The sequence below is a fragment of the Dermacentor albipictus genome, chromosome 3 (genome assembly GCF_038994185.2).
Source record: "Dermacentor albipictus isolate Rhodes 1998 colony chromosome 3, USDA_Dalb.pri_finalv2, whole genome shotgun sequence".
Lineage (NCBI taxonomy): Eukaryota > Metazoa > Arthropoda > Arachnida > Ixodida > Ixodidae > Dermacentor > Dermacentor albipictus.
The window spans coordinates 104,456,601-104,482,811 of record NC_091823.1 but is presented as its reverse complement, the minus strand read 5'-3'; the positions used below and the strand labels follow the sequence as shown (position 1 = coordinate 104,482,811).

General features: G+C 47.3%; 1 protein-coding gene across 2 annotated transcripts in view; it reads right to left on the bottom strand.

Moving 5' to 3' along the window:
• Positions 1 to 26,211, bottom strand: part of LOC135904895 (CD9 antigen-like) — a 110,633-nt gene that overhangs the window by 16,522 nt on the left and 67,900 nt on the right. The window contains exons 1-3 of one of the 2 annotated variants that reach the window (XM_065435884.2): positions 17,278 to 17,942; positions 11,574 to 11,780; positions 3,789 to 3,863 (exon numbers count right to left, since the gene is read on the bottom strand). In XM_065435884.2, the coding sequence (XP_065291956.2) occupies positions 3,789 to 3,863; positions 11,574 to 11,780; positions 17,278 to 17,376 (381 nt within the window). In that variant the 5' untranslated portion in view covers positions 17,377 to 17,942. Of the gene's footprint in view, positions 1 to 3,788; positions 3,864 to 11,573; positions 11,781 to 17,277; positions 17,943 to 26,211 lie in introns of those variants that run through there. The other variant, XM_065435885.2, reaches the window with a different exon arrangement.

Here is a 26,211-nt window from a genome sequence, read left to right as displayed (position 1 = left end):
CATCACCAAACCGCAATTGTATGATCATTTTTCAGGCAGCTAGATCCCATTTGAACAAGAAAAGGCGCCAGAGACGCACCTTGCACGCGCCAAAAGCAGTCATCACGCCGTTGTTTAGTGAAGATGTTGTGCAGATCAGAAATGGCTAGGATGCAAGAGTCGGTGTCATGCGCATCATATTCAGGACACACAACAGGATGAAGGGAGAGGCAGTCAGCGTCCTTGTGCAAATGGCCCGACTTATATAAAACGGCAAACGAATATTTTTAGAGCCATAGCACCCATCTACCCAATCATCCAGTAAGGTCTTTAATACCTGTACCACACGGGCACATTCGGAAGGCCTTCCAATCAACGGCCTTTGAAACGCCACAACTCTATCGACTCAAAGGAGTTGTCGCGCTGCTACATGGCACTTTTGAAAAGGCCGTTGAATGGTTCAGGCGTTTCTCGCAAAATTGTGTGGCGCTGCGCATCTTTATTTTCGCTTTCATGTTACGAAAAGTTAAACAACATTAAAACCATTTAAAAGCACTATGATTTCTTTTATATTTGTTTATACATTAAAAAAATATTGTTTATACATTGCCATACATATATGTCTAGTATTTAAGTTGTTTAGTAGCGAAACTGCAGCAACATTTGCGCAGCTCGATGCGGCTGCCGTTTTGGTGTCTGTTCGCACATGTCAAGCGGCAAAAACACTTTATTGAATAATGAATAACACTCGTATATAGTATTTTTAGAGCATTTGGTTTGATTTGTTCTTTCTAACCGTGAGTACCAGTACACTGTGAACGAGAGGGCATGTTCGCGCTGTTTCCGCTTCCATTGCTCAAAAGCCATCGAGATTTCGATAGAGTTGTAGGGTGCTCCGCTGACTCAATAGACTATTGACTCGGCGGCCTTCGAAACCACCCATGTAGCAGCTCGAACTTGACCTTCGAGTCAACTGACTATCGGTTGGAAGGCCTTCCAAACGCCCGTGTGACACGGGTATAAGCGAGGAGAGCCAGCACAAGGCGTGGTTAATTGGTAACCGCGGAAAATGTGCAGCCGTACAAGTAGCAGCAGAATTTAACAACGGCCCAAACTAACGCCAGGCAGCAATGAAACTATGTGCTCTGCATTACGCTGCCATTGAACAAGTGCAGCTCCAATTCCATGGCCTCTGGCATCTGTGTGAAGTTCAGTGGTGGCAGATAGATCATAATGAGCCAGCAATGGGGGAGCCGTGAGCAAGCGTACGAAGGCGGAGAAGGCTTTGGTTTGAGCAAGTGCGAAAGCAACGTCATTTTTAAGTAAGTTGGTGATAATCTTAACGATGACTCTTGATAAAACGATGGAAATATGAGCATAGCCCAACAAAGCCTTTTACATCTGCGGCAAAAGACAGAACAGGAAAGTTCTGGATAGCGCGAATGTCGTCAGGGTTCGGTTGAACGCCAGCAGCACTGACGAGATGGTCAAGAACAGTAATTTGATGACATCCAAAGTGGCACTTGGATGAGCTTAACTGCAGGCCAGCGCGTCGGAAAACAGCAAGAATAGCCGATAGATGTGTTAGATGACTTGTGAAACTTGGTTAAAAAACTATGACATCGTCTAGATAACACAGACATGGGGACCATTTATAGCCACGAAGTAAGGAGTCCATTTTTTCGAAGGTAGCCAGGGCATTACAAAGGCCGAACGGCATAACCTCGAATTGGCAGAGGCTGTCAGGTGTTACGAAGGCTGTTTCCTCACAGTCCAATCATCTACTGAGATTTGCCAATAGCCTGATAGGAGGTCTATCGTGGAAAAGTACTTGGCTCCGTGCAAGCAGTCCAAGGCATCATCATTACGCGGGAAGGGGTAGACATCCTTGTGTGCGATTTTGTTGAGGTGTCTGTGATACACACAGAAGTGCCAACTGCTGTCCTTCTTGACAAGGACAACAGGGGATGCCCACAGACTGCAAGATGGGTCGATAGCCCTTTTAGTCAACATCTTATTGACTTCTTGTTGTATCACTTGCCGTTCAGCATACGAGACACGGTAATGCCAGCGGCGTATCGAATTGGCATCTCCAGTCTAGATACAGTGGGTGACCACCGCCTTCTCGGCTAAAGGATGGCCATCCAGGTAAAAAATGTCGCGGCAAGTTTCCAAACGATGGCGGAGGTCAGCAGCTTGTGCCGGAAGAAGATCAGGTGCAATTATCTTGCCAAGTTTGTCTTTGAGAGACAACGAATCGGAGATTCCTGCAGAGGGCGATGGAATTTCGGCGTCAAGAGCCGATTATCTCGCAATCGTTCACAAGTGAGATGTCACCCAAAGACATGCCTCTGGAAAGAATTTGAGTTGAGCACTTAAAATTAAGGAGAGGGAGCGAAGTCTGATTGCCTGGAACAACGAGCATGATATGGGGAATGGCCAAATTTTTTTCAAGCAGTATGTCAGCGATGGGACATAGTACATAGAAACCATTGGGAACAGATTGGAACGACAGTAGAGTGACGTACGTAGTGGCTTGAGGCGACAGGCGGGAGAGAATAACCATGGTTGTGTGACTGGTGGACTATAGCATCCGTGGGGCATTTCGAGCTGAATGAAACTAGACGCACAATCAAAGAGGGCTTAATGGAACGACAAAAAGCCTAAGCCAAGTATAATGTCGTAAGGGCATAGTTCCAAAACAGCAAACAAAACAGTCATTAGGCACCCCGCAATGCCAATGCGAGTGGTGCACATACCAACAGCAGCATTGCCAACAAGCTCAATTTTGTTTCAGCTTCCTGTTGCCCCTCTTAAAGCACGAAGCAATAGGAAACCGACAAAGTGCATCTCAGGCTGTAATTATTCTCACCGAGTTGGCACGGCAAAACTTCCAGCTGAAATGTCACGCCTGAAGAACCTAATGGCCCAAGCCTAATTTGAGGAGTTCAAACAAAAGCTTGCCGAAGCTGCGAAAATGGCTACGTGCGTTGTGGACCTGCCATTCAGACCCCACCAGCTCGGCATGTGTCCGTTGGTGCCTCGCGCTGAAATGTTTCACACAATGCTTCGTATTGAGTAGGTGTTAACTACAGTTGAGTCTATAAAATTTTTTTTAGTGACTTTGGGTCATACGTTTCCCAGTTAGTGCGTTTTTTTGTTGCATTTCTTTCAGAATGTGTGAATGAGGTTCTACTGTATTCTGGTAGTAAAAATGTCTAATTAACAACTTGAAACAACATTCTGGATGTGCGTGTGCGTTTTGGCCAATGGCTTGGCTGACCTGTAGCTGGTGAAACAACATGCCAATCTTGTGTGATAGCACCGATCGTGCCGTTGCATTTTAACGGCATCGCAATACCTGTTTGTAATTTAGCGTTGTTCACATGGGCTGCATATTAGCACAGCAAGCCATCAACAGATCATCAAATGCAATTCAAAAGAACATCTTGGTGAGCTTAGATGGTGTGGATTTGTTAGCATGGTTGTTTTTTAGCTCTTTTTTTTGTGTGTGTGGTGACAATTATGCTAACAGGCAATCAAAACTGGCAAGAGACCATCTGATAGCTCATTTGAGGCATTACGTATGCTTGAATTCTTTTTGCATAGACGCAATGATGAATATATTGTTCCTTTCTTTTAAAAACAAATATCAGTGTGTGCACTTATAACGAACATAAGTATAATAAAGGTAAGTATTTTCATGCTGGATGCAACATAATTATAATGGCAATGTTTGACTCTATTAATATCATTAGTGTCACGATCACCAAGTCGCAAGCTTATGCTGCGCTTCGTGCAAGACTTACACCCTCCAGGTTCATCCAGGCCCAGAAGCCACCAGTTACTTCGGCAGCAATGATGACCACCAAGAATATGAAGAACTGCAAAGAGAACAGAGGACAAAAAGTGTGAGAAACAACGGCGAGATACTGTCACACACTGACAAAATAATGTGGCTGTGCCTGGATGCATGCAAACTGGCCTAACTGCTGAAAAATGTTCGGAAGCATGCCTCAGAATAAAATTCTCTGGTATCAATCTGCCTGCTATCAGTGGCCCATCACCTGTATAAACCGTAGACCTTTCCAATGCAAGCTACCTGTGCATCGGCATAACGCACTCTGGACTGTTATTGTGAACACAAGCGAGAGCACTCAACAGAAAAGCACTGCAAGAGCGGTAGCATATCAGCATTACACTTGCACACAATAGTCCAGACAGGACGAACACTCTCGACGTAGACCACTCTCTATGGAGTAGTCTATATTTGGCTCTTCCGTCAATACAACTGGCTGGTCCACGGTCCAATTTCGCATAGAAACAGCCTTGGTGGCACTTTCCTTTCTTTTTTTGTACCAGGTTGGGATGCTGCAGATGTCTATTTCCTTCAGAATAAATCAGACTTGCACATCTCCTGCAGTGAGGTGGGAGCAAGAACGTACTTGTCCTACTGAAAGGAACAACGGCGCCATCTGTCATCGTTTGGGCAAAGCACGGCACATACTGCTGCTCTTGGGATAACAGCGACAGATGGCACATTGCCATGCCATCACAGAGAAAAAAAGGAAGCAATGCACTGTATTAAAGTGCATCATGAAATGCTGCCTCCGTGCAACACTTAAGGAGCACCAACAGAGTGTTGTGCCATCACCACAAGCCCGGATTCCGAATCTGCAAGATGCAGAATCTATCCTGCGAGCGCCCTAATTCTCCCTTCACAAGTCAAGATGCTGAGCCGTCAGGCAGCGGGAGAAGCCTCGGCGAGCCGCATGTTTGGACGTGTCGGCGTGTGCCAGACAGCCCGGCGCCACACCTCCCTTTGCCTGGAGGTCACCGCGCGCGCGAACTTTGAACCGGGTGGCCAGCGCGGTCGCTGGTTGGACCCCTCGGACGACCGTCGTGTGCTGACTTTGTATTGGGCCGTCTGAGTGACAATGGTTCTCGGGGATTATAAAGCGGCGAGGAGGCCACCTCGAAAACAGGATCCGCCGACCCACCGGGAGACAGTGTCGCTCCCGACTGGGGTGAGATGTGTCACGCGTTTTCGCCGGACGTCGTCGTGCGAGAACAGTCGCGTTTGTTGTGAGCACTCGGCCCCAGTGCCGACCCGTTCATGTCCTGTATGATAACCTGTATATAATGTATAAAGTCCCTTTCGTTATTCTCATCGACGCCAGGCTCGGAGTCTTCGCTACCAACGCTCTGTCACGAAACGGGTGACGAGCGCTACGGGACCACAAAGCCGTAATCGTGGTGCAGCGGTGCAAAGTTCGTAACACTGGATGGCAGCTACGGGATTGACCGGCATCAGCTACCTCGGCGCGGTGAGTGCCTGAAGTTTACCTCAAACACCAGACTTTCTCTGACACAGGTTATAGTAGCTTAGGGAAGGATTTGGTGTTGCATTGTGATAACCTTGTGTGTTTCAAGCCTAGTAAGAGTGTTTTGAAAACCAGGGGATGCTGAGGGGGTAAACAGGGCAGTGTGTGAAATACTTGCATATGTCTTACTAGTAGTGTTATAGTAGCGTACGGCAGGTATATTCAAAAAGGGTAAACAGCAGGAGGACAGTGTGAACGATGGAGAAGTACAAGGTGAAGGAACTTCTCCAAATTTGTGAGGAGTTGGGCATTGAGTTGGGCTCAACCAAAAGAAAGAATGCGATCCTTGAGGTCATGAGGACTGGGGACGTAACGGCTGAGGAAGCCGCTGAGGCCTGGGCGGATATCAATGAACGTCGGGAAAGGGAGGAAAGGAAAGAGAAAGAACGTTGCGAGCAGGAAAGGAGAGAACAGGAACGTCGCGAAGAGGAAAAGGAGGAAAGGAGAGAACAGGAACGTCGCGAAGAGGAAAAGGAGGAAAGGAGAGAGAGGGAGCGACGTGAGCACGAGCTTAAAATGAAAGAGTTGGAGATCCGAAATAATTCGCCGGCGCCTAGTCTCACTTCTAACGTTCCAAGAATACGCGATCAACTTCCACCCTTTGTCGTCGGAGAGGATATGGCCAAATACCTCGTGAAATTTGAGCACGTGTGTGAACGGAATAGCATTGAGCGATCCCTTTGGGCACAGAATCTGTTAGCCTTGCTTCCTGGGGAGGCATCAGACGTAATAACTTGCTTATCGAAAGAGGCGTTTGAGAGCTACAGTGATGTGAAGGAAGCGCTACTGCGGAAGTACAAATTGTCGCCCGAAGCTTTCCGGCAGAGGTTCCGGTACGCGAAAAAGGGCAAGGAGTCGAATGTTGACTTCGCGTTTCGTCTAAAAGCCGACCTGGTGGAATGGCTGAAGGGCGAAGAGGTTTACGACGACCGCGACAAAATCGTCGAATGCATCGCGTTGGAGCAGTTCTACCGTTGCATTGATGAGGATGTCCGGCTCTGGCTGCAAGATAGGCTAAAGGAGGTTAAGCTAAACAAGGCAGCAGTTAGCGGAAGAGTATTACACCCGCCGCAGCTTGCACAGCAAGGCAGTGCGCGTAGAAAAAGCTGATAGAAGAGATGGGTTTTCCGGGAAGTCCGACGAACGGAAGCAAATCACGCATCGCGAGTTTTGGAAAGATGAGTCCCTTACCAAAGAAACTGTAAGGGAAGGACAGAATGCATCTCAGAATGCTAACGATGGTCCCAAGCAGCGAAACGATACGACGCGTTCTTTTGAAAAACGGAAGCCGTTAACTTGCTACAATTGCAAAAAGCAAGGGCACATCGCAGCGAGCTGCCCAAAGAAAATTGCTTTTGCGACAATACGGGAAACTAACAAAAACATACGACTATTGGAGCCATATATGCGGGAAATTAAGGTAAACGGCAAGAAGTGCCGAGCACTTCGAGACTCTGCAGCAACTATGGACGTTGTCCACCCGTCTTTCGTCTCCTCGAGTAATTTTACGGGAGAGTGCGCTTGGATACGGCAAGTGGCCGAGGAGGAGAGTGTCTGTTTACCGATCGCAACGGTTACCATTGAAGGAGAGTTTGGGAAACTTAACACAGAAGCCGCTGTGTCTGCCGCCCTCCCGGAGCACTTTCCCTACCTCTTCTCAAATAGCTCGGAGCAGCTGCTGAAGGATCAGGGCAAATCATTCTTTGCCGACGTGGTGTACCTGGCCCTCACGCGATCCAAAGCGCGCCAGCTGTCGAGGGAACTTGACTTTGAGTCGGTGAGCGAACAGCGGTGCGGCACACGGACTGATCAGGGTAACTTGAGTGGCGAGCAGGCACGGGAGAGGCAGAGCTCGGAGGCTGGCCTGGTCGAGCGTGTCCTGGAAGTGAATGGGAGTGACGCGTCCCGTGCTAGCCGCGATAAGGACACGACGCCGCAGTTAGGCGACGCAGGATCCCTACTCGCTCCGGTTTCCGCCAGCTGGCAGGAGCTGGCTGCAGTTCAAAGAGAAACTCTGATTCGCGAGCAAAAGGAAGATTGTTCAATAGCCGATCTGATGAAGAGCGTCAAACTGGGAGTGAAAAAAAAGAGGGTTTCATTTTACGAGGAATCTGGCTTATTGTACCGCCGCTACACAGATAAGCAGGGTCGCAAATATGAACAGCTTCTGATTCCTCGGAAATATCGCCGACAGTTACTGGAACTCGCGCACGAAAATGCGTGGGCAGGGCATCTTGGCTTGAAAAAGACCAAGGCTAGAATGGCTCAGGAGTTTTATTGGCCGTATTGTTGGAAGGATGTCGAACAATTCGTGCGCTCTTGCGACACCTGCCAGAGAATCGGCAAATCCACTGACAAGTGGAAGGCACCGATGAAGTTGGTGCCAGTCATATCCGAACCTTTTCGGCGACTAGTAATCGATATTGTAGGCCCTCTGCCAGAATCAACGAACGGTTGTAGGTATGTTCTGACCGCCCTGTGTGTCGCGACCAAGTTCCCCGAGGCAGTACCTCTTAAGGAGCTAAATTCCTCCCAGGTCGTGGACGCTCTGCTCTCAATGTTCGCACGCGTCGGGTTCCCTTCCGAGATTCAGTGCGACAATGGCAGCGTCTTTACCAGCTGCCTAACTTCTACTTTTTTGGAAAGATGCGGCATTAAAGTAGTGCACAGTTCCATCTATCACCCGCAATCTAACCCAGTAGAGCGGATGCACTCGGTGCTGAAGCGAATATTGAGAGCCCTGTGCTTTGAGCGTCACTGTGACTGGGAGGCCTGCATTCCCGCCGCTATGTTCGCCTTGAGATCGGCTCCCCATGAGAGCACCGGCTTTAGCCCCGCGGAGCTTGTATATGGCCGGAGCCTAAGAACTCCGTTGCGCATGCTGCGAGAGTCTTGGGAAGGCAGTGACGACGACCCAAATGTAGTCTCGTACGTCCTCGACCTCCTCCAGAGGCTCGGGAAAACCAAAGATCTTGTAGAGAGCCACATGAAGGCGGCGAAAACCTTGTCAAAGGAATACTACGACAAGTCAGCAAAAAAACGCACCTTCGAAGAAGGTAGCCAAGTGATGTTGCTGCGACCGTCGAAAAAAAACAAGCTTCAGGTTCATTGGGAGGGGCCCGCAAAGGTTGTAACTAAGCTTTCCGATACCAACTACGAAGTTAAATTAGGGAAACGGCCCAACAAAATTTACCACAGTAACTTGATGAAACCCTACATTCAGCGTCGCGCGATTATAAGCATGACGATAAATGCTGACGATGAGGAAGGGGCCGAAATCCTGACGACGGCTGATATGAAGGGATGTGGTTTAGAGCTAATGGTGGAACAGCTGACGTTGGAAGCGCGTCTAAGTGCCGCCCAAAAGGAGGATTTAAAGGGAATCGTTTCAGAGTTTAGGGAGGTTTTTTCGAGCCGTCCCGGAAGAACAACGGTCCTAGAGCATGACATCGAGTTAACCTCTGATCAACCGATCCGCAGTAAACCGTACCGTTGTTCGCCCGTGCAGAAAAAAATCATGGCTGAGGAGATTCAGCGCATGCGTGACTTGGGGGTTATAGTACCAAGTGAGAGCGACTACACGTCGCCCTTGATACTAGTCCAGGCTCCAGGAAAAGATCCGAGGCCATGTGTCGATTATCGGCGTCTGAACGCGATAACCCGAGATCAGACATATCCCATACCGAACCTGGAAGAAAGGGTAGAGACAGTGTCGAAGGCAAATTATATCTCTACCCTGGATCTCGTGAGAGGCTATTGGCAAGTACCCCTTACGGAACGGGCTAGCCGCTATGCCGCCTTCGTTTCCCCGCTTGGAACATTCCGGCCACTCATGTTGAGCTTCGGCCTCAAAAACGCGCCGTATTGTTTCTCTAGCCTGATGGACAGAGTGCTTCATGGTTTAGGCGAGTTCGCATTGCTGTACCTCGATGATGTTGCCATATTTTCGGACACTTGGGAATCACATCTGGAGCACTTGCGAGTCGTGTTGAGCCGGTTGAAAGAGACAGGTCTTACTGTGAAACCAGCTAAATGTCACCTAGGTTGCGGTGAAGTGACTTATTTGGGCCATGTGGTGGGGCGCGGCCGGCGTAGACCGTCCGACATCAAAGTAGCTGCTATTTTGAACTATCCCCGGCCCACCACGAAGACGGATATACGGGCCTTTTTAGGTTTAGCTGGATATTACCAACACTATGTGAGAGACTACTCTGACCTTGCCAGCCCGCTAACCGACGCACTTCGGAAGTCGGAGCCCGTTAAGGTGACGTGGGACTCAAAGAAAGAAAATGCGTTCCAAATGCTGAAGCGAGCATTAAGCCATAAGCCGGTTCTGACGGCACCAGACTTTTCGAAAGGTTTCGTCATTCAATGCGACGCGAGTGATCGCGGCATGGGAGCGGTACTATGCCAGGAAGATGCTAGTGGTCATGAACGACCAATTTTGTATTTGAGTCGCAAACTAAGTTGTAGAGAAGAGGCATACAGCACCTCTGAGAAAGAGTGCGCCTGCGTTGTGTGGGCCGTTCAGAAGCTGGCTTGTTATGTCTCCGGTTCTAAGTTTGTTGTGGAAACAGACCATTGCCCTCTAACTTGGTTAAGTAGCATGTCCTCTAAAAGCGGCCGTTTGCTGAGATGGAGCATGACCCTACAGCAGCACAGCCTCGTTGTCCGTTATAAGAAGGGAAGGTTGAACGCGAACGCTGATGCTCTAAGTCGTGCATTCTAGGCCTCGCTTCTTTCAGTGGCCTACTCGTTCCTGCTCGTTACTTGCCTTCTCTTACTTCGCGACGACCTGTCCTGTTCACAGGGAGATCGGGGTAAAAATGAATGGCCTCATTTGCTTCCTCAGTAGTATGTTTTCGGTCCAAAGCGATTTCAAGGGGACCATTCTATTTGTCATTATTATTGCTGATTATTAATTGTTTCTATTTTGGTGTGTTGTTAATTTGAAAACTGATTGTTTGAGCCTTGTGTGCTAGATCGTACACCTGCCTCTTGTTGCAGCGGGAGCAAAAGGGGATAGCGATTTAGTTAGGTTGATTTGGATTATGGCCTTGTCTGGTGTTTGACGGGAGACAGAAGGCACTTGTTCGTGTTGGGTGTTGCCTTTTGCCGGTCGGTTTTGCAAGCTGCAGAACGACCAAGCGGGACCAGTGGCGAGAAGCAAGGTCTTAGGAACGACCCGAGCGGAGCTGGTCAAGGTGCCTTGGCGACGACGCGGTGAGCAGAGCTCCTGTCCTGGCGAGTCGGACCTGGGCACGTGAAGTTACCTGGCGTCCCGACACTGGACGTGAACTTGGACGAGCCTGACGAACGTGCGCGCCTGGCATCCGAGCCACGTGGAGGCAGCTCTTCTTCCCGGCGCCTTATCTGAGGGCGGGGATGCTGTTGTGCCATCACCACAAGCCCGGATTCCGAATCTGCAAGATGCAGAATCTATCCTGCGAGCGCCCTAATTCTCCCTTCACAAGTCAAGATGCTGAGCCGTCAGGCAGCGGGAGAAGCCTCGGCGAGCCGCATGTTTGGACGTGTCGGCGTGTGCCAGACAGCCCGGCGCCACACCTCCCTTTGCCTGGAGGTCATCGCGCGCGCGAACTTTGAACCGGGTGGCCAGCGCGGTCGCTGGTTGGACCCCTCGGACGACCGTCGTGTGCTGACTTTGTATTGGGCCGTCTGAGTGACAATGGTTCTCGGGGATTATAAAGCGGCGAGGAGGCCACCTCGAAAACAGAATCCGCCGACCCACCGGGAGACAGTGTCGCTCCCGACTGGGGTGAGATGTGTCACGCGTTTTCGCCGGACGTCGTCGTGCGAGAACAGTCGCATTTGTTGTGAGCACTCGGCCCCAGTGCCGACACGTTCATGTCCTGTATGATAACCTGTATATAATGTATAAAGTCCCTTTCGTTATTCTCATCGACGCCAGGCTCGGAGTCTTCGCTACCAACGCTCTGTCACGAAACGGGTGACGAGCGCTACGGGACCACAAAGCCGTAATCGTGGTGCAGCGGTGCAAAGTTCGTAACAAGAGCAACAAACTGGAAGGAATTGGTCATACCTGCCTTTGTCATTTAAACCACAACCGATATGGTAATCATAAACGCTGACCTCACCACTCCACTGCTATGGTTTCCAGACCTTATTTCAGTATGTTTTAAAGCCAAGCAGGAGGAGGAACACCTTCCTTGATGCTGGCAAAGTACTCACAGTGCACAGCATGCAAGGGCTCTCCCTCAGGGCTCCGCAGCATCCGAAGAAGCCAACAATAGCCATGAAGCAGCCTGCTCCAAGCAGGATGTAGATGACGGAGAAGTACAGGTGGCTGTCCTGGTTGCTCTCCCCAGTACTGGCCAGGTACTTGCTACTGTCCAGCAGAAGCATCACCGACACTACCACCACCGCAATGCCCGCAAGCTGCGTTGAAACAACAAATGGTGCGACTTCGTTAACACCACACAAACACCAAGAGTTTGGCACATCTCAAAACCAGAACATCACAGGCTGCTGACAGGCTGCCAATAACTTGTGACTCAACATCACTGTGCTGGAACGTTCTACAGCCAGAAGGGCTGGTCATTGTTCAACTTGTACGAATGAGCCTGAAGGCAATAATTTTAATGCAATCCCAACAAGCTCATATCGCATGGCTTTCTAATTTTGCCACAAAATCGTGCTCTCCGGCAAACTGCAAAATTCTATAACATCTGGCGTCATAGTTCTCACTTATCTACTGGATATCTCTGTCATAACTTCAATCAGGAAACTGGCAACAAAAAGCTGGCCCATGATAACTAAGTATATAGGAACACCTCAGCATAAACAATTATAAGTGTGCAGTTTCCCATTTCCTGTGCATGGTAATATAATATAATGAGGGTGTTGGGTGAAACATAACCAGTGATTTACCAGTGACACATCACTTATCATACTTGGCTGGAACAGACTGGGCCTGTGTAATTAAGTGTACTAAACATGTTTTCAAACATTTCTGAACAATCTGAGCAAACAACATTCGACACCGATGACTGCCGTCAGTGCTTGACTGCAGTCCAGATACAGTTGTCTCTGAAGGCACACTTTGGTATCTCGTTATCTCTTGTCAAAATCACGTGAAAGGATGCATCACCTGGGGTTCAATGATTGGTCACAAAGAGCTGCTGAAGGCAGCCACGAGATTGGGATATCTCCACACAAGACGAGAAAACACCCCACTCAAACTTCTAATATGCCTTCATGCTTTCTGTTGGTGTCTTTCCAAGTACCACATTCGTTGGCTACGGCTTGTCACATGTTTCTTAAAGAGACACTTGAGAGTAACTCCAAAATGATTTGAAGTGGTAAAATTTTCTTTCAAAACTATTTTCATTCATTTGGTTGAAAAGGTTTCATTCATTACTAGTGGAGAAAAAAGTGATTTCTTCTATTTAGGTTTTTGAAAGCAATGTAGTCCTCCTCTACTGATTGACAAGCAACTAGACCCAAAGAGATGCTGTCAAAGCAGGCTGGTGTGGAACCTTGCATCTTTCATATTTGGGCCTTTCAGTGAACCAGTCCTTTTACGGAAAGTGGCTGCTTTGCTGTTGCAGAAACTAATTAACTGATACAGCTTAACCGGATGTTTCTTTTAAGTATTGTCCTTATTTAAGTGGTGTCCTGTTAAGTATTGCAAGGGATGTCATCATTTAATGCAATGTTCAGTCAATGCCAGAGTCATAACACAAGTAGCAATACAGGGTGGCAGTGCGGAACCTCATTTTAATGAGGCTCAAGGAGCCTCAAGAGAAAGTGTTTCAGTAGAGTTGCCAACTGCTTGAGTTGGTTAACATACATGGAAAACTGGACCAGTATAATGTAGGAATTCCTTGCGATCGATTCTATTCCTTTTTTTTATCATGCAGCATTCACAGCCGGCTGATCCCAATAAATAACATGGGTGGAACGGTGCCCGGATCCACTGATTAAGCGTGAAAAATAATGGAATTTTAAAGCAATCATTCCATTAGACTGGCCCTGAACAGTGCAAACCACAACCTGAACAGTGCAAACCACAAGAGACAATGTAAGAAAACAAAACAAATGCTGCATACAGCTAAACATTACTTTGGAAGAAGTGTGAAAATGTAAACCCGAAAAGTTATGGTGTGTACATGGAGCAGGATGAAAGTAGTTGAAATTCAATATAATAAACTAGAATATCACAAATTTTTGGACATAATGAAATATATCTAAAATGTTTCTGGCCAAGGTCAGTGTGTAATGAATATATGCTTATAACGAATATCAGATATAAAGAAAAACTAATTTGTGCTGGACCTGACTTCATTATAGCCAGGTGCTTGACTATATAGCAGTGCAACAAAAACATGAAAGGCATGGGTAACATCGGTTGCCAAGATACAATAACGTCGGTTCTTAAAAGGAACTCTTAAGTAGTATTCGAAGCAAAATAGCTTAAACATATTATCAACTAGGGAAAAATTGCTTGATGTGATGCACTGGTACACTTCTACAGATAATAAATTGTTATTGAGCCCTTTGTGTCAAAATTAGGTTGTAATCAGTACCGAAATACTAACTTGGTGTTCCCTTTATTTGTGGAGTGTGCCATGCTGCATAACCTCTTTGCCATGGAGGAAAATTAACGGTTTGCTGTGGTACATGGGCTCATTCTTTTGTACGTGGCATGCATGATTGTTTGCGACAAGCTGCACATTCCTGTTCTTGCACCTACATAAAGTCTGTCTCATCAGACATGGCAACCACGTTGTTTGCGTTGTGAAAGCCAAGAGAACAATTACGTTGGTTTTCAAGTCAATGACATTTTGGGGTCACTGAATACTTGACTGTTTGGCCAGTGAAACATATTCCGCATCTGGTTAGAAACTTATCTGCTACTGTCTCTGAACATGACACAAACAGTTCTGCAACTGAACATACTGAACAACTGAACAAACTGAACAAACTGAACAACCAAATCTTGCAAAAATTTTTTTTTCTGGGATGTCCTCATTAATGTCCTGTCAAAACATGTGAGCCCAAAAGGTCACTGACGAAGAAACTATGTGATGATCTTTGTTTTGTCTTTATGATACAAACAGTGTGGTCACACTTGCATTGTTTGATAAAACAAGAGACTTCACATCATATCGAAAGTAGAAATGCGTGGCTAGCCTCGGAAGCATATGGCACTAATGAGAATGTGTCATGCAAAGAACCACTGATTGTGCCGTGAAACAAAGGTGTTACATGCCTTGACGGCTGAGAATGTTACCCATGCCTTTTATGTGTTTTTTTTTAAATTCTGCTCCCTGCACATGTGCTTGATTTCATTGTATGTGCACTGTTATTACAAAGTAAACCTTAATTGCAGGCAGCATTTGTTACTTGCTCTTTCACAGTGCCTTGTGCTTTGCACTGTTTAGCTTTTCGTAAATAAAGGGTTTGCCAAACTGAAACATCATCCAAATGAAGCATAAATGTAGCAGTCTGCAATAAGCTTAGGACTATGCAATATATATATATATATATATATATATATATATATATATATATATATATATATATATATTGGTGATCAAAGTACATAAATTTCACTAATTAAACACAAGATCAGGTGGGCATTGTAAAATTATTTGAATTATCAGTGCTGCATCTGTGTCTATATATACACGCATACATATATAAGAGTAAACATCCATATTCTTTATTGGCTGAAGAGGCTCATAGCTTACTCTGATGCAGATGTCATGGCCAAAAAAGAGCATGAAAATGAAGAAAGATATTTTGAATGTGCCAGAAACAATTCCTGATGCTTTTCGTGTTGTTGCTTTCAGCTTCAAGGGTGAAAATGCACTCTGCTGGAGTGGAAAGTCCAATATCCCAGCAACTGTGTGATGAGCATGCAATGGTTTTACAATAAGAGAGTTGTTAGATTCAAAGGCTTCATGTGTCAACAGCTAGGCTGCATGCGTAGGTGATGTCATGGCCACTGCATTGTACTACTACAACGGTAAATACTGCACCTTAATCTGGCCCATCCACATCTATCTCATTTTCACCTGCACTGAAAACGCTGTAAATGATGCTCCAATACGGCATCTGTAACAACAAGTGCAAGCCCTCTATGAAGCTTTAATGTTGTTGCATAACAGAAGCTAGGTGCTCTGCATCTATGAACTCGGGCGGATGAGGAGTTATTTCGACAAAGATCTGCCAAACGACGTAACATGTTATATGCATGATGAGTGACCAGAGTTGCATATGAATTGAAGGAGTGTTCTGTGGGATCGGTTACAGTGTATTCAGCGATCACGGCAGCTAATTTCTGAAGCTGGAGATTTATTGCAAAAGAAAATATTCTTCCTTCCCAAAAATATTAAGCATGCAATCCTGGCAGCGCACCAAATGGTACTGTTGACACAGTGCTAAGGGGCCCATTAATGAAAAATTTGAGGCTCATGTCACTTATGAAACACACACACACACACACACACACACACACACCCACACATTTTTAATTTTTTTCTTTAGGTGCAGCGCTTAGAATGACTCAATCTCTATGAACACTTTAACAAACACGGAAGAGGTAAGGGCTAAACGTGACCTAGAACCTATAGTTCGGAAAAAGAAAAAGAATCATCAGCATCTCTGGACTACGCACACAAATTTAAACTTGCATGATTCATGAACGACCGAAGACGGCTAATCACATGTAAGCGTAAGGCCATCACACATATGGAGAGTTCTCCCCACAGAAGCTGCCCAAACAAGAAACCATGCTGAGCAAAACAGGAAAGAAAGTAGCATCGCTCTTCCATTTCTGGCTCCGTTCCACAGGCAGAGAAGCGCGAAACGGCCACATCTGCGCAAATGCGGAGTTGGCAGCAATCCACAAGATGACCGGAGCTGCCATGAAACATGTTTATGGTGCTGCTTGCAAGCTCGGCTCATCTAGAGATATGCGCGAGCCCGCACCTCCAATTACCCGTTCACTAAGGAGAAATGCGAGGCGTTATCTGGCTTTTACAATAGAGGTACCATAACTGGAACGTTATTTAACATCCGGGCCTAAGTTACAGATAAGTGTACTTAACAGCAAGAAACCTTTGAATCTTAAGATGAGAACCCCCTGTTCAGCTCTAGGAGTAGACTAACGGCACAGTGCAATTACGCGAAAAAAAAAGAAAGAAAAGCATGAACCTTATTCAGAAATGGTGAATAAACGGGCTACAAAAAATTGAGGACACAGCATCGCCACCAAATATGTTACGCAGAAAGAGGCACGGGAACGACTACACACAAGTATATTTGCAAGCGCATATGCGTAGAACAGCCTTGAACGAGCAGCCGGCGTCATCGTATTTCGAAGCATGGTAGGCCTGCTTTGGACAATTAACTAATTGTTCCGCAGCACTATATATCACTACAGCTGAAGAACGAAACCGAAAGACGTGCCCACAGATACATTTCGAGTAAGCGAATTAAAAAGGTGCAGCCATTCTGATATTCGCGACGTGTTGTTGCGAGACCATATCCTTTAAATGAACGGCGCCAATTACGGAAACATACGGAAGTTTCTATTTTGAGCCCGTCGCAGTCTTGCGCAACCCACGATGAAGCCGACGGCTAGCTTTCGACAACACCGCGAACAACTAACAATACCGAAGAATCAACACCACGCTATACGCTTTCGGTTATCCGCGCCGCAAAACGCGCCTGGCGAATTCTGCACGCAAGTAATGCATGCACGCTGTTCTTCGATGCTGCGCGCACATGTTGTAGTTCACGGCAGCGGCCACTAACAAGCGCAACCGGGGGGCGTTCGGGGAAACTATAGTTAGCGCAGCTGCCGCGAGATAGGCCATGCGTGCGCACGCGGTTCGGTGATGATCACGCGGAAACCCCAACTCACGATGAAGGCCGTCGTGAAGAAAATGCAGTGCGCCAGGGTGCCGCTGTGGACCACCCTCTTCCATCTGGCCCTGGCAGCGTCGATCAGACGAAAGCCCATGGTTCAGACCCGCCTCTTCGGCATAGGGGTGCCGGAGACGAGAGGTGCCCGTCGTGCCAGGGCTCGGTGACACAACTCCGCGCGCGCGTCCCCAGACGGTATTTCGAAGCGCACGCGCCAACTCGCGCACGAAGATGAGGAGCGCTGGACGGCTCAATCGATGTCAGGCATCAGGGGTGGCCGCGCCTCAGCGGACCCACTCGCTCACACAACCATAACATTGCAAAAAACCCCCACTAATTGACTGCACACGAGGTATCCGTATTAACGGCGCCCGCCAGCGCATCGTCGCCGCCTGCACGATTGCCCATCTGCGTGTGCTATGGCAACGATCACGTGATACGCTGCGCGCCCGGACTGGTGGCGCCATCCCTCGTGGGCGAAAAGAAATGGCGGTGGCGACATTTTTTTTACTGCATTGACGTGGCGTGAGATGAACTTCAGTTGCTTGGTCCGCTCCTTTACTGCGACTATTCAGAATTATTGTGTGCGTGACTTGAGGCACGGCATCGGAGACAAAGCGTACGCAATTCCGCGTCCATCAACGCGCTCCGCGGCGTGATCCGAACGACAACAAAAGCGACTGGCAAACTGCTCCTGCTGCCGCTTGCTGCGCGCGGGAGGAAAGTGGTCAGGCGACCAGCGTGCCGCTGCCCGCTGAAAGGTAGATGGACAGAATCAGTGCGCGGGCGGCCCTGCCCGCTCCGCCGAAGAGCAATTACTCGGCCATTATTGACCGGCGCTAATGCAACCGGTCAACGTTCATCCCTCGTTCGCGAACAGTGGGCGCGCGATCTCAGCCGTGATAACACTTGCGTCCACGACTTCGCCCTTTTCGCTGATTATCGCTTTGGCCGCTTTTAAGTTCCTTGGCCCATCGGCTGACAAGACGAGCTGAAACGGCGGGCCGCTCGTCTGGTCAGCGCTTGTTATAGCGATCAAGCTGACAGCATGATTACGGTTATTATCGCAACGACCAGGAAGCTGCGAGGTGAGCGTGCTATGGCTGACCCCCACACACTGCTTCCGTTATTGATGCGAGGGCATCGAATGGCCCATTGTGAGAAAAAGTCGGTGTCTGTCGTCTCGACAAGCGAAAAACGGCACCTAAATTTCCAGTGGCTGCGACGCGATATCACGTGCGAGCCTCGACGGAGCAGAGCGGGCGAAAGGGAACGCCTGCTGCCTCCCTAGCTCACCAGCAGGTGCAGCGTGAAGGGAGAGGGCATCGCCGCGACGCCACGTCACCCTCGCTCTCGGAAGCCTGTGTTACCCGCGCATTCCTTGTCCGCTCAAGCTCTCGCCTGCATTCTAACTGCGCCTCGGTAATCCCTATAAATAAATTAATGTATAAAAATACCAGAATAAACCCCCCCAAAAAAGTAGGTTTGAAGCCTTGGACACTATAGGGGGAACGGAATGGATAATGCAAACGGCCGCTTGTGAAGAGAGAGAGAGAGAGAAACAACTTTACTGGGCCATTATGAAATGAAACGCGTTAAGCGTCTGATGGGGTGGCTCCCTCTTCGCGGGCTCCATATGCTTCCAGGGCCGCCTGGCCCCTGTGGATCAGTCGGAGCTGGTCTTCCAGGGCGGGGCTGGACAGCATGATCCGCCGCTTGTGAACAGTACAGAAACAGTGGACAGCCGCTTGTGGACGGTACAGTTTAAAGTGCTCTTTTCGTTCTTTCAGTGTCAATGTATTATACGACTACCTTTCCAAACCGTAATATCTTATCAACTCGCTCATCTTTGTCATTCATAAAAGTTCATAACAATAAGGACCGCTCAGCGGCGTTCAATCGGACATTAATGCTCTTGCATTCACAACTGATAAAGTGCTCAGGTCTCCTCGGATTTTTATTTATGAGCACGAAAAGAAGACAGAAAAAAAAATCTGGAAACATAAGTAGGTTCCACAGGGTACGACGCGTACGATAGTGCAACAGCTTATGTATGCTATCAAAAGTAAATTTTCATAGCTGACAGCGGCACATAGCAAAAAAGGAAAAAAAGAAAGAAACAGTTGCGAAGTAGTTTTGTCCTTGGTAAAACATTTACAAGATCGATCGACAGTTTCCTAATCCTTTAAAATGAAACTAAGCATGGAGCACAGCTCGACAACGTCACGTGATTATGTCGATATTTTCAAATAACAAAACTGCGCCACCATGATGATGTTGGCAAACCACGTACGTAGCGAAAAAAAAAAGGCTCATCAATTATTTATATTAAAGCAGCCTTATCCGATTGCATCACAGTACCTTGAAAATAAGATCGAAGCAAAATTACAAAATAAGAACCATTTTTGTTTATCTATATATTTGGTTAGTTCTGGTCCATAATGTTTTTGTCAAAATCGCGTGAATTGGGACGACTTTACTCACTTTTTTATTTTATTTTTTTTCCTTTCTCCTCCCACGAAAAATAGTTGCTGGAGCAAGCGACGTTTCCTAATACACGCGATTCTGGCAGCAAATTTTAAAGCGAAACTAAGCAAATATATAAATAAACAAAAGTGCTTTTAATCTTGTTCTACGAAGCAATAACGTAATCCCGCGCCACCCACGCGCCGCGCGTTAATCTGTCTTCTCAGCACGAATACGGTGCGTTGCGCAAAGCCTAACGCGGCTTTTGCAGGCGCGCCAGCAAGGCGGCAGCAGTGTGCTGGGCCCCGAACCCTGGAGTGCTGTCGGAGCTTCACGTCTCGCGTAGGCGAACCAAGCGCTGAATTTCAAAGCATGTTCACAGGCAAGAATATGTAACGCGTGGCTGCGGCATTTGCTCTGGCCAATCATAACGGCGCCGGTCACTGCAGTGAAGAGGCTGTTCATTCATTTTCTCATTGGAGGAACGTCGTACAGTCTCGCTTGCACAAGCCTGCTCGGTTTCGTTTCGACAGAACAGTAGTCAAGCTTGCATGAATGCGATAGAAGCGCGTGGCATACATATTTCTCGTGCATCGATCGAAATCATAAAACGTGGAGACTGGGAAACCAAAGGTATATCGGGTGTTTCTTTTTAGACTCAACAATGTTTCTAACTATCGCCCGTGACAGATAACCCAATCGTAGTTCACGAGCTGGATTACTCGACGAGGCGGGCGTTAGTTGTGCGATGAATCGAAATTCATAACCGACTAATTAAAAAGGTTAATTAAGTTTGGAGCAGGTTACTTAACTGCAACTTGCGAATTGTAGCCGGCGGCTTAAGCAAGGCGTATTCACATGGAGCGAGCTTTCAGGATGACACAAGTTTCGATATATCCGTTCTGAAAGTTGTGCGATGACATGCACTGGCGTTCCCGCGCAAGTGTGACGATGCACATCTCGAAACTGGCACGTGCCATCCACAGAATTCGTTCCAAGTGGATGTGCCTCGTGAACTCATCCGCTACAACTCGTAAATTGCTATCTCTATCCCGCAATTAATAGAAGAAAGTTTGTTAACTGGTCAATTATACATTTCCATTAGTGTATTTCGATTTACTGAGCAATCCGTGAAGTTCAAGGACTATAGAATAGTGATCGTTGCAACACAATTCCTATTCTTTTTTTTAAATTCGTTATAAAAGAAAAAAAGAAAGAATACGCAAATATTATACTGCCAGAAAAATCCTTCTTAGCGAAGTAACGCTGGCGCATCGCGTTGAGATGATCCAGGCTAGAAGATACAATGCGCTGCTGGCGCGTCCAACTAAACGTATACGTTGCTACCGACTCGGGTCGAACGAGCGATGCGCCGCTATAAAGGTGAATTCCGAGCGGTCGATTTGGCGCAATTTCTGTTCCGCGGACAATGGCCCGCTGTGTCTGTTTATAGTTTTGGTACAACATCCTTCTTACACTCCGTAAGACGTGGCATTTTTCATCTACCACTGTACAGAATCATGCCTTAATAAAATGCAGCAGATCCAACGAGTTGTAATCTATATAGAGCGATGCTTTGTTGAGCACATAAAGAGTCGAAACACGAGTACACGCACGCACGCACACAAGCGTGGGTGCATACAAATTACACCGAGCCTTTTGTTAACCGGAGTTGCTCACTATACTAGCGAGTACGACGGACGCCTCGAACGCATCATGGTTTCAGAGGCAGCATGCGCATACGTACGTAGCGCAATGCGAATCCATTCTATGGGCGAGAAGCGTTTACTTCCTCCTTACCGCGCAGCCGCCGGTGCACGAAGGTGAGCTTTCTGGTTCTTTTTTTACTTTTCCTCGACCGCCACTGCCGCGGATGCGCAGATACCAGAGCCACCTGGAAGTGAATGCAAGGTACCCAGCGGCAGTGACCCGCGCCTCCTGCGCTGTGATTGGTTCGCATATACTTCGGCGAAAGAACAGCCACGCCACTCCCACGGTCACGAAAACCCTGTGATGCATGCGTGTTCGCAAAGTTTCGCTTTCAATACGCGTCGCAGACCAAACGGGGCATACGTGGCAGTTCCCATCCATGGAGTGGAGCTACACAAGAAAAGCTGCTTCAAGTCCGGCTAAAAGCCGATCATCGCTGGAATACGGAACACCAAACCTCGCGCAGGTTCAAAAAAGCGCGCACCTTAAGACGGGGCACCGAAGGCAGACACGTGACAAGCGTTGTTCCTGTACCTCCTGCGGGACGGGCATGCACGCAGTCGACGGCAACGCCAGCAACCAATCTTGATCGATGGCTGCAGAACAATCCATACTTATACCCCTATAACGGCACGGGACAATGGCGAAACGGCAGAGCGAGTATGTATGATGAAAGGCCACGACGGACGTGAGAAAGGCGGCGGCGGCGTGCGTGCGTGCGTGCGTGTGTGTGTTATAGAGAGAGAGGGGGGAGAGGGAGAAGAGCAGTTCCAAGAAAGGGCCACTGCGTAGCGACCTGTACTGGGGGCGTGGCACCTCGAACGTGAGTGCGCATACGGAGTACGGTGTAGTGGACACGCACGCGCAGTCCGCGGGCGTGCGCGTGTGTATGTGTGCAGTGTAATTCGGAGACCCGTTCGCGATATGCCGTGCACGTCTGTCACACGGCAGAGCTATATAGCCCCAGCTGGTCACCAGGGGCGTAGCCAGGGGGGGGGCTTATGGGGCTTCAGCCCCCCCCGAAATTTTTTCGTGCTGTCCATGCACCGCCGACCAAAGCGACCCCCGGCGCCGGAAATCACTCTGGATTTTGTCTAGAATGTCTTTTTGACGCTCGAAAAGACATTTAACCGCGAAGATTTCAAACTCGGGCTGGATTTCGTGGCAACGCCCATACACCGGGAGTCACATAACGCCAAGTAGTCCCACCCGAGCACAAAGTTTCAAGGGCGCTTTGATGGTGAGTGGGCTCGCCGCGGCATCTCACTGAGGCCACGGAATCTATGGAGCGCATGGATATCAATTGCGAAACTTTATGGGTATAAATTTCATAAGCTCTTGATGTGAAAGGTGCATTGACATTTCCAAAGTTGTGCTTTAGATTTTCAATTGCGGAACTTTGTGGGTTTAATGTTGTTATAAACATTTGACGCCAAAGGTCTATTGATTTTTCTAAACTCTTACATCGGAACATACGAGACAAGCCAAATCAACACACTAGCAGACGAGTTGACAAAGCAAGCAGCGAGGTCCAATGAGACGAAGCGTTGGGGTGGTTCACTTGTGCCGTCACGTCACATAAAAAATATCAACATTTTTTTTAACCTACGCCAGAACATCCATGTCAAGACACTAAAGCCAGCCAAAGTAACTACGTTCTTATTTATTTTTCACTACTTTGACTTTTATTCGCGAGGACACATTGAGCCTCTTCAATTTTTTTTTTTTTTTTTTTTTTTTTTTGTTCTCGCTACCCTACCCGCGGGCTGCCAGAGCCAGCCAGAGCGCATACGTTTTTCTCGTATGGCCCCGAGCACCGTGCGGTGCACTTCGGTGCGCGTTCGGTTTGCTTTGGCCGAGTGGATTTTCACCTGACAGAGTTTTGGACGCTTTCTGGCTAGCAGACGAGAAAAAAAAAACAATGGCCGCTCGCCGCCATCACTGTGGGGACTCGAAGGATTGCACCGCATTCCTTGAGCGGAACCTTTCCGGAAAGTCTTGTTTCGCCGCTGTAGGATACTGAGCAGTATGCGTATGGTTCTCAGTGGACCAAGCGTCTCATGTTTTCTTCAGTATTCCTTCCGTAGCCCCATTAGGTGCCCGAAGTAGGCATTAGATTCTGGCCAACTTACTTTCCTATGCGTTTTTTTTTTTTTTCATTTCGGTGCCTCCGCCTCGCAGAAAAAAAATACATTGTTGCGGCGCAGCGAATGGTCGCATGGTGAAAGTTCGATTTTGATACTTCTTTTGCGGAAAGTAACGGGCGACGGGACGCTTCAGTTGCCGGATACGTTTATTATATTATTGCGAAAGCAATTATATGGACACTCCAGGCGCATTCCTGCCATCGCCCTCATGTTTCGTATAAAGTCCAAGGGTGATAACGTCGTGACCACGCGCTGCATGCTGTATGTGCGAGTGAAAGCGTAGGAGGGGAGGATGAATAGGTGAGCCGACGATGGTGGCTCAGTCTTGTGTGTGCAAAGGAGAAAAGCGGGGAGCAAGCGCGCCGCCTTCCGTCGCGCGCAATACATCGGGGGAAGTGGATGGAATGGGGGCGGAATCTAGGATTCTGTGAATCTAGGATTGTGCAACATGTTTATTTGCCTTGTTTGACGCATTATATACAGTTACTTCTTACATACATAGACTCATTGGAGACTTATACGTATACTTAAATATCTTGTTGCGAGGTTTTGTGTATACATGCAGTGAACTTTGTTTCCAGTGACAATTTTTTGTCCTTTATCAAGCCGTATTTTCGCATTTGCATATCCCATTGTATCTTTGCATTTCTAATGTACGAGGGCGAGTCACATGGAAGTGAGCCTACCCTAACCACGCGATGATGGTTCGGTTCATTATCTGCGAGGCATGCGCGTAGGAGAACGGCATGTCTCATTTACAAAAGTGACACGCAGGTGTGAAGATAATGTTCTTTAATGCTCTCATACACTGGGTTGAATATGGTTGCGTCACATAATGGACACTTCAAAAGTTGAACAGCTCGGTGTCGCAAAGTTTTTGACAGCTGAAGGTGTTTCCAAAACAGAAATTAATCACCATATGACTGCCGTGTACGTTGAACACTGCATTTCATTAACCACTGTGAAGCGTTGGAGCAAGCGGTTCAAAGGACGTTGCAAAGACATTCCAAGACCGGGCCAAAACCATCGTGCAATCACCCCCCACACAATTTTAAAGGTTCATGAGCTGCTGAAACAAGAACGGAGGATAAGCATCGATGAACTGGCAGACCGTCTGAACATCAGTCACGGTTCGGTTCACGCCATAATTCATGAGCTTCTCGGTTATCGGCTCTTTGGTGCGCAATGGATCCCCAAGATTTTTATCCATCGCGAGAAGACGGAGAAGTTTCGCGCTGCCTTGACTCATCTGATCGGGTATCACAATGAGCATGACGACTTCTTGTTTGCAACTGTGATCGGGGACGAACCTCGGTGCCACTACTACGAGCCTGAAACACGACGGCAAAGCTTAGTGTGGAAACATTCGAATTTACCACGCCCAAAGAACGTAAAGGCCATCATTTCCGCTGGAAAGGTGTTGTTGACTTTTTTTTCGATCGACAGGGTCCATTACTGATAGAATTTGTTAAAATCTTGAGAGGCTATCAATTGTTTGCTATATTGTGAAACGCCAGAATGGCAGCGTGTCGCAAGAACGAACAGCAAGAACGAACAACGTGGAAAATTGACGAATGGGGTCATCTTGTTCCATGACAATGCCTGTCCCCACGTCGCTTATGTGGTTAATATAAAACTGGCAAAGTTCAAGTGGGAAACGCTGCAACATCCGCCATACAGCTCACACCTGTCACCTTGCGACTTTTACATTTTGGGGCAACCGAAAAAACAGCTCAAGGGAACCAGATACAGACTTTTTGAAGCAGCAACCCAAGGAGTTTTATAAGACGGGAATCACGCAACTCGTTAGTCAATAGGACAAATGTCCAAATTCTCATGAAGACTACTTTTAAATAAAGTACCCCGTTGTTGGCTCATTCATTTGACTTGCCCTCATATATCTTGCAGAACTCCTGCTTTTTATACGTGCTGTCGGTCGCAACTATAACTTCGGTGCAATTACTCACGATACACAAGGGACAGCTACTCCTGCGTAATACATTGGAACAAACGACAGCGTCATTGAGATTTTTCACTGGCCATTGCATATATACAAGAATGTAAGCACGGTTCTTCAATGACAAAGTTTCATTAAAATATTTGTCCTCAACTTGTTATGTTCATTGCCTTTTAATTTTTCATATCAGCGGCATGCACTGCTTTCCCGGTTTCGAACTGATATAGTTCTAAAGTTCGTGTGATATTTTCTTTACTTAATAAATAGACAAAAAACATGGAAGCATTGACGTCAGTTATGTTGGGCCAATTTTTGGCACATACGAGTACAATATTTTATGAAAAAATACATATTTTACTTGTATTTAGAGTGCGTAGCTTTCAAGAATTCGTTTGCAGCATCTTTGGCAATTACAATGCAATTATTATTCATGTATTTGATCCCTCGATAAATTGTTTAAGAGGAAGCTTTAGCTCGGGCCCAATCCGACGAGGCCTATTCAAATACTTGTAAAACGCAGAAACGCTGTTCTGAGATAATCCTGCTAATCGCTTTTATTGAAATTGGTTGCATTTGAGAGAGAAAGTTAATCCTAGTGACTGTTGCAAACAGAACTTCGATTTAGGGCCTAAATTTTGTTTAAAATATTTTG